This window comes from Podarcis pityusensis (assembly GCF_964106645.2).
Source record: "Podarcis pityusensis genome assembly, chromosome: 16".
Taxonomy (NCBI): domain Eukaryota; kingdom Metazoa; phylum Chordata; class Lepidosauria; order Squamata; family Lacertidae; genus Podarcis; species Podarcis pityusensis.
Genome location: NC_138041.1, coordinates 29,548,618 through 29,557,654, shown reverse-complemented (window position 1 = coordinate 29,557,654; position 9,037 = coordinate 29,548,618). Strand labels below are relative to the sequence as shown.

Here is a 9,037-nt window from a genome sequence, read left to right as displayed (position 1 = left end):
GGAATTGGAGTCCAATAACAGCTGGAGGAAGTCGCATAGCTGTGTTGGCCTGGAAGGGTAACATTTCTTGTTATATTCAATGCAACACTGTTGAAGTCACTTAATGGTATTCTTGTTCCGCTCAAGAATGTTTTGTGCTGGAATAACATTGTTGCACAAGAAAACGCATAAGGTCGCTGGTAACTTCGTTGCACAATGGATTGGGCAATCTCTTGCGTGAGATTCCTCTGTTGCGCAACATTTTGAATCTCTTTGATAAGGAGATGGGCCAGGCTCAGATCAGTGTTCATAATGTATGATATCTGGAAGTATGCTGTACTGTACTGTGTATGAAAAGTGACTCATGCTTTTTCACTGTGCACTAGTATATGAGAGATTTGTTATAGCATAGCAGGTGCTATAAATTTAGACCAGAGATGCAAAAAATGTGAATCTAATACTGAAAGGTTTTTTTTAATTTTATTTATGGTGGAAATGCACCAAGGCAAATAAATGTTGGATACCATAAGAGGTAATGGAAATAAAAATGCAAGTACAAAGAGAAAACCAATTTATTTTAAACCATACCTGAACATTTCTGAGAGTTAATGTTGTATATCAGGGTGGGGAACCTTTGGCTTGCAGGCCAGTCTTGGCTGACTAGTGTCCAATTTGGCCTGCGATGCCATTTCTCCCAAATCGTTTCCACCTGCCAATCAACCAACATCATTTATGTATACGACAATCTATATGAATGTTGGCATCAAGCTTTGTTATGCAAATATTAAATATTAAATTTTGACAATGGTTGAATGGAAATAAAAGTTGCAATGATATGTTGCAATGATAAAGTTTAAGGTGGTCAACAGAAACATATACAGAATTGGGAATCCTTTATTATATTTTTGCACACAGCAGCATATTCTTCAAAAGGTGTTAGATACTTTATGAGATGTTGTAAAGTATATAAATAAAGTTTATGTAATTCTATGGATTATGATTTGGGATATATGAGATTCAAAGACTTTATTAGTCAGTTTTTAGGATGATTAAAATAGAATTAATGCAGAGCTACCTAAAGACTCTTGGTCTCAGTTGTGGTTAAGTTTAATTGAAATTAAAACAACTTACTTCTAAGTAAACATGCACAAAATTGTACAAGTCAATAATTAGTCAGTCAAGTCCTTCATAAAATCATAGAATTATAGAGGAGAAAAAAATTACAAAAGGTTTCTTTATTTATTATTTGCTTCAGGTGGGGTGTGTCTGTGCTTTCTCCCTGTCCTCTCTCAGCCTAAAGTCTCCATCTAGACTATGGGGAATAATACCAACTGGGATTGTGAGGAAGTCAACAGTATGTACATAGCAGAGATCGAGAGCCTGTGGTGCTCTTCAGTCACTCTTGGACTCCAACTTCCACCAGCCCCACCCAGCATAATCAACAGCCAGGGATGATGGAAGCTGTAGCCGTGCAACAACTGGAGGTCCACAACTGATATATGAAGGCATTTCAACACCTGCTATATCCAGGATGTTGCTGGGCTCCTATCTCCCAATGCTGAGGTTCCTGAAGCACTTAGAGGGCCGCAGGCAGGTCTTGAAGCAACTTCATACACCTGTGGCCTTCTAGATCTTGTTGGACTCCCAATGCACTCGGTCCCAGATAGCAAGTCCAATAGTTGGAGATGATGAGAGAGCTGGGTGTGGGGTGTGTCCTCCTGCAGTATCTGGAGGACCACAGGTTTCCCAATATAGCAGGTCTTGAAGCAACTTCATACCCCAGGAGTGAGGATTTGTGTTGGACTCCCAGCTCCCACCATCTGGATTTGTGTCGGGCTCCAACTCCTATCCTCCTGACCTACCGGTGTTGGCAACCCTGGCAACAATGGCAATATCCAAATGCACCATTTCAGAAACAATTGCTAGGGTGGGGCAGTTGGAGGGGTGTGTGTCATGTCATTGATTTTATTTTGCCTCTGGTCCTGAAGTCACTTCAAAGCAATCCATTCCAATCTGTTGCAGCCTGACAGGATGACCCCTCTGGAATTTGTCACACACACATACACACACGTGTGAGAAAAATTGCCAATCTGTCTGTGCTTGGCTACCCAGAGCTTAACGACATGACCTTTCTTTCCTCCTCCTCGTCGTTTTACTTTGATAAAGAAATAATCATAAATAAATAAGAATAAAAATGTGCACCCCACCACCGAGACCATTCTATTGTAACTATCCAACCTCCCAAAATTTCAACACCTCTGGCAATGGTTTTACCCCTTTCCGTTTTAACAGTACAAATTCTACAAACACCCTCCATATCTCCTCGAAATCATTTCTCCTGCATATCCCCCGTCTTACCTTAATGGTACATGTCAATTTATCATTAATAGCTATATCCCACACCTCTTTATGTCATTCTTCCATTTTATATTCTGCTTGCCCCTTCCACTTCCTGGCTATAATAATTTGTGCAGCTGTCAATAAATTTGTGAGCAGGTCCTTCATAGTCTGTGAACCTTCCCACCCCATGGTAAATTTATAATAATAATAATAATAATAATAATGCTACCTCTGGACTTTTCACACACCCTTCCAAACATGTGAAGAGGACCCACGACTTGGCAGAGAGAAAGAAAGAAAGAGAGAGAGCGAGCGAGCGAGAGAGAGAAATAGAAATAGAAATAGGAGACAGCCTTTTCCAATTGGAATAAGGGACAATCCTGTATCATACAGCACAGGAGCAGTGCTGGATTTACGTATAAGCTAAAAAAAGCTATAGCTTAGGGCCCCACTCTCTTGGGGGGCCCCCAAAAAAATTGAAGGAAAAAACCACAGGATGCACATTTCCAAAATATAAGATAAAAAACAATTTTTTAAAAAACCTACATACAGCAACAGTGTTTTGTGTTGTGTATGCTCCTATGATGTAAGTATTGGGTCCCACCTGCTAGCCTGCTCCCTAAAATATCACTGGTTTGCTCGTTTCTATATATAGGGTGCCTACATTCCGCATGTGCAAATAGCTTTAGATACCGATTAGGTCCATAAATTACCATATAGCAGATATTCAAGACAAAAAAACAGCGACAATTTGTTGTTGGCAAAGGACAGCTGGACATATAAAGGGCCCCATTCCCTTCAGTAGCTTAGGGCCTCATCAAACCTAAATCCGGCCCTGCTTCTGCCCCATGGTAAATTGATAATAATAATGCTACCTCTGGACCTTTCACACACCCTTCCAGACACGCGGAGAGGACCCACGACTTGACAGAAAGAAAGAGAGAGAAATAAATAAATAAATAGGAGACAGCATTTTCCAATTGGAATAAGGGACAATCCTGTCTCATACAGCACAGGAGGAACCCCTAACTGCACCAGTGGCGTAGCGTGGGTTGTCAGCACCCGGGGCAAGGCAAGTAATTTGCGCCCCCTAACCCGTGGATTTGCGCCCCCTAACCCTAACCCCCAGATGTTGCGCCCGGCCCCCCCTGCACCCCCCACGCTACGCCACTGAACTGCACTCCAGCCAGTGCCAGATTTACGTATAAGCTAAACAAGCTATAGCTTAAGGCCCCACTCTCTTGGGGGCCCCAAAAAAATTTAAGGGAAAAAAACCTTAAGGGGAAAATTTTAAAGGAAAAAAATTAAGTGAGACGGCGCCGCAACCCCAGAGTCGGTCACGACTCTACCTTTAATAATAAATAATAATAATAATAATAATAATAATAATAATAATAATAATAATGCAACCTCTGGACCTTTCACACACCTTTCCAGACACGCGGAGAAGACCCACGACTTGACAGAGAGAGAGAGAGAAATAAATAAATCAGCAAACAGGAGACAGCATTTTCCAATTGGAATAAGGGACAATCCTGTCTCATCCAGCCCAGGAGGGACCCCTAGCTGCACCCCAGCAGCCCACCCACCTCTCGGGAACGGGGAGCCCAGGGAGCTAGCTGGCTGCAGCTGCTCTCCCCTTCCTCCTCTTCCCCACGCTGGCTATCGCCCCGTCCCCACCAGCGAGCGAGCCCAGCCGCCCTTTCCCTCCCCGGCCCCCGGCCTCCTCCCTCCCTGGGCGTCGCCTCTTGTTTCCCGCCGGGCCGCTTAGGTCGTCGCCCTCCGCTGACTTCCGGCGTTGCCGGGGAGCCGCCGGGAGCGGGGGATGCTGCCGGGCGGAGGCAGAAGGGGCGGCTGGCGGGACGGGCGGCCGGGATGGAGCTCCCGTGAGGCGGCGGCGGCGGCGGCGGCGGGCGGTGGTGGGAGCGGGGCGAGCGCAGGAGGAGGGTGGCAGCCCATGGCGGCGGGGCGCCGGCTGTGAGGCCAGCGGCGGCGGCGGCGGCGGCGGCGGCAGCGACTCCCCAGCCCTCGCCTGCCTTCCGCCGCCACCAGCACCCGCAGCTCCCTCGCCAGCCTCGCGGAGCCTGCCCCGACCTGCAGCCGCCCTCAACACGGAGGCCCAGGCACCCGAGCGGCGGGAGGAGGCGGAGGAGGAGGAGGAAGAAGAAGAGGAGGAGGAGGAGGAGGAAAATGAAGCTCCTGAAGCCGACCTGGGTCAACCACAGCGGTGAGCCAGAGGGGGACGGGGGGCTTCTGGGGCAAGGTGTGCGAGAGCATGTGCAGAGAGCCGACCCACGCACCCCAACCCCGCGCCCAAGGCGCTCTCGGATTCTGTGCATGTGCCCTGCCTCTCGGGCAGGCCCCGGAGAAGCAGGGGGAGGCCTGAGCATGTGCAGAGTTCAGCACACACCTGTTCTCCTGCTAAAGGGGTAGGGTTGGCTCCGAGCATGTGCAGCTGGAGGGATCTCAGAGCATGTGCAGAGTTCCACCCCCACCCACCTGTTCTTCTCCGAAAGAATTAGGCTTGGCTTGGAGCAGGTGCAGCTCAAGGGATCTCTGAGCATGTGCAGAGTTTCTCTCTCTCACAAACACACACACACACACCTGTTCTCCTTTTAAAGAATTAGGGTTGGCTTGGAGCATGTGTAGCCTTCTACGGTAGGGCTCCAGAGAAGCTGAGAGATCTCTGAGCATGTGCAGAGTTTCACACCCACCCACACCTGTTCTCCTCCTAAAGGAGTTCGGTTGGGCTCCAGAGAAGTCAAGGGATATCTGGGCATGTGCGGAGTTTCACATACAAACACACCTCTTCTCCTCCTAAAGAATTAGGGTTGACTCAGAGCATGTGCAGAATCCTCAGCTGGGCTCCGGAGAAGCCGAGGGATATCTGGGCATGTGTACAGTCACTCCTTTCTTCGTTGCTGAGGAAGCCCCGATGCAGCTGACGGGTGTTCCACAGCACACACCTCGGAACCTGATTTGCATTGAATCAGGTTGTCAATCTGTCTCCGAAGGATCTCTCAGCATCTGCAGAGTGGTGGCCCCTTCTCTTTATTACTGAGGTATCCATTGGGCATACCCCACGCACTTGGTGTGAAACAGATAGGGGTTTCCAGAGTGCAGTTCAGTGAACGTGACTTTCTCTGAGTAAGGTTTTTACTTGTTTTATTTCCTTGCATTTACATTACATCTTACTTTCATCATGGAACCCAGGGTGGCTTAGCTTTAGAAAAGTAGTGGCTCCGCATTCCTTCAGACCATACTTTGGGACACACAGGGCAATCTCTGAAAGTTTCTGAACATATGCAGTGTTGGAAACTCATATATACACATACGTATAAAGGTAAAGGGACCCCTGACCATTAGGTCCAGTCGTGGCCGACTCTGGGGTTGCGGCGCTCATCTCGCTTTATTGGCCGAGGGAGCCAGCATACAGCTTCCGGTCATGTGGCCAGCATCACTAAGCAGCTTCTGGCGAACCAGAGCAGCGCACGGAAACGCCGTTTACCTTCCCGCCGGAGTGGTACCTATATATCTACTTGCACTTTGACGTGCTTTTGAACTGCTAGGTTGGCAGGAGCAGGGACTGAGTAACGGGAGCTCACCCCGTTGCGGGGATTCAAACCACCGACCTTCTGATCTGCAAATCCTAAGCTCTGTGGTTTAACCCACAGCGCCACCCGTATCCCTGCATATACATATACATATATAAAATACAAAGCTAGGTGCCAAATGGCTCCTTAAACCAAGGTTACAGTTGCCAAAACGGGATGTCTAGTTGCCATTTTGGGGTAAGACGGCTCTAAAGAACTGCTGGCGCAAGTCTTTACTGCACTTGTGCAGCTTGGAAAGCAAAGCAACCCCATAGAGCTCTTTGCATTAAGCTAAGTAAGTTTTACAAGATGTCAACTGCAAGCCCTTAATCTGACAGTTTGCGAAAGGAGCAGAGCAAGGAAAGAGCTTTTCTGTGCTACTTTAAGTAGGTGTTAATAGCATACTGCTTCAGTATAATCATACCCCATGACAGCCATGGGAAACAGGGCTTGTGGGGGTGGAGTGGGGTCATCATGTTGTTTGAGCCTTGAGGCCATTTTGATCAGGTCATACGTACCTCCCATACACCTGATCAGGTGTGTTGCAGGTAAAGATGTAGCTGAGCAGAAACAGGGTTTGCAGGCACTGCAAAGCACTGTGCCCTGGGCTTTACAAACCCTGATGATCAGTTGGCCATTATGTATGTATGTATGTATAAAGGTAAAGGGACCCCTGACCATTAGGTCCAGTCATGACCGACTCTGGGGTTGCGGCGCTCATCTCGCTTTAGTGGCCGAGGGAGCCAGGGTACAGCTTCCGGTCATGTGGCCAGCATGACTAAGCCGCTTCTGGCGAACCAGAGCAACACACGGAAACGCCGTTTACCTTCCTGCCAGAGTGGTACCTATTTATCTACTTGCACTTTGACTTTGACAGTGCTTTTGAACTGCTAGATTGGCAGGAGCAGGGACCGAGCAACAGGAGCTCACCCCGTTGTGGGGATTCGAACCGCCAAGCTTCTGATCTGCAAGCTCTGTGGTTTAACCCACAGCGCCACCCGCGTCCCTGTATGTATGTATATGTCACTTATGTCGCCAAATGGCTGTGTGACAGTGACCTGACTTGGCAAGCTCCAGCAGTCAGCTGATCCTTGGCACTTGCAGAATGCTGTTCACAGTAGTAAGTTCACAGGACCAGCATCAGTTGATCCTTGACACTTTCCACTGTGTTGTCTGGTGATTAACAGGTGGGGCAGCCCCATCTTCCTGTCAAATGTGGCCTGGGGCAAGCGGGGAGGTGATAAGGGAGATAATGATTTGGACTGTGGGTCACATACAGTTCCCCACCTTTGCTCTGATATGTAACGCCTGATTGTATGGTGAAGACCGTGGGAATGTGTATCAGGTTAAAGAAAGGATCTACAGTTTTTAAAATGCTGTTGTTCCTCTTGGGGTGGAGATCGACCAGAGAGGTTCCTAAGTCTGGTTGCTTTGTCATTCAGAGAGAATTAGATTATAGGATGTGAATAAATGGTTCCACTGGACCAGACAGACTGATTGGGTTGCATAGCAAACCTCCTTACTGCATCAGACCAGGCCCAATTTAAATATTATTTACCCGATGCACAGAACACAAGAAAGCGCATAGTCTGAGGACGCGGAGCATAACTTTTTAAAAGCCCCTTACCAGGTGTGCATCACCCAGATTTCTGAGCTGCTGCTACATGCACACTCTGCAGCGCTTACAGCACAGTCCTGGCCATGTCTACTCAGAAGTAAGTTCTGTTGAATTCATCAGGTCTTACTCCCAGGTAAGTGGGGTTAGGATTGCAGCATTAAACTTTGTTCTTTGCATACAGCATCAGTAAAAATAAGTGTTTTTTTCAGTGGGGGGGGATGTGTTTTCTTGGATTAAATAACATCTAAAGTGGGTCACCATTGCTCTGTCCATTTATTCAGCACGGGAGACAAGTGCATCAGAGAGCTGAGCTTTAATCTGGAAGGACAGGAAATTGGAAGTCTGTGTGTTTGAGGAGAGAGGGGCGAAGTAATCCACCCCACCTACCACATGCTGCAGAGGTTCAGCTGGATACCGTATCATTTACCTTGTCTCAGAAATATCCCCTTACCTGATGGTCTGCAGAGACAGGCTGGTGCGACTTCTTTTGATGTTTAAGGTGGTTTAGTGTTAGGATAGCTTGCTGTTGTTGAGGGGTGCTTTAGAGCCCTGCTAGAGCAGGTTGGAAGGAATTCCCAGGGCACATATGTCCACAGTTTATTCTGGATGGGTACATACCGTATTTTTTTGCTCTATAAGACTCACTTTTTCCCTCCTAAAAAGTAAGGGGAAATATGTGTGCGTCTTATGGAGCGAATGCAGGCTGCACAGCTATCCCAGAAGCCAGAACAGCAAGAGGGATTGCTGCTTTCGCTGCGCACTGATCCCTCTTGCTGTTCTGACTTCTAGGATTCAGAATATTTTTTTTCTTGTTTTCCTCCTCCAAAAACTAGGTGCGTCTTGTGGTCTGGTGCGTCTTATATGGCGAAAAATATGGTAGTTCTCTCACTGCTCGTTCTACTATTTAACACTGAGCAGCATTCATTGTCTTACCCTTTTCAAATCGCTATTTGTCAATACCCTAGAATAGTTGGTCTATGAAGCAAGCTTACTTAACTGGAAGCCCCAAGCTTTGTGGAAGAGGCTTCATGCTCTAACGTTGCCTCTGTGTGATTTCATATATAATGCTGCAGTTGAGAGCTCCTTTGGAAATTTGTTGTAAAGGCTTATCCGGTCCCACTCTGAAACACACATACACACCAATGAAAAGGTTGGGTCATGTGGCAAAGACCTCCCTGCAAGAATACAGGGGTTGGCATCCCTCGGCTAGGACTTTCATGTCCTGCTGGCCTCTGGGAAGCTCACATCTATGATCTATTCAGACACTGTAGGAAGCAGAACGCCAGATTAGACCTTTAGTCTGATCCAGCGGGGCTGCCCTTTTTGAGTTAAGCCTGCTTTAGAGGTCTGTTGCTTGTGGATTTCAAAAAAAGACTCCAGAAAAGTCGCTGATATTGAAGATCACTATTAACCACGCCAAGAATTCCGACTGAAAATGCTCAGAGGCATTGGTTTATGCCGTGGTCCTCTTCAGTGTCTGAGTAATATCTTGTGTTGGGCCTTCAAA

The 9,037-nt window shown here is 47.5% G+C and overlaps 1 protein-coding gene across 1 annotated transcript in view; it reads left to right on the top strand.

Moving 5' to 3' along the window:
* The first annotated feature begins 4,322 nt into the window (after positions 1-4,322).
* HIRA (histone cell cycle regulator) overlaps positions 4,323-9,037 on the top strand; it is a 55,713-nt gene continuing 50,998 nt past the window's right edge. Inside the window, exon 1 of the mRNA XM_080985087.1 lies at positions 4,323-4,546. Within this exon, the coding sequence (XP_080841213.1) occupies positions 4,510-4,546 (37 nt within the window). The 5' untranslated portion in view covers positions 4,323-4,509. The remainder of the gene's footprint in view (positions 4,547-9,037) is intronic.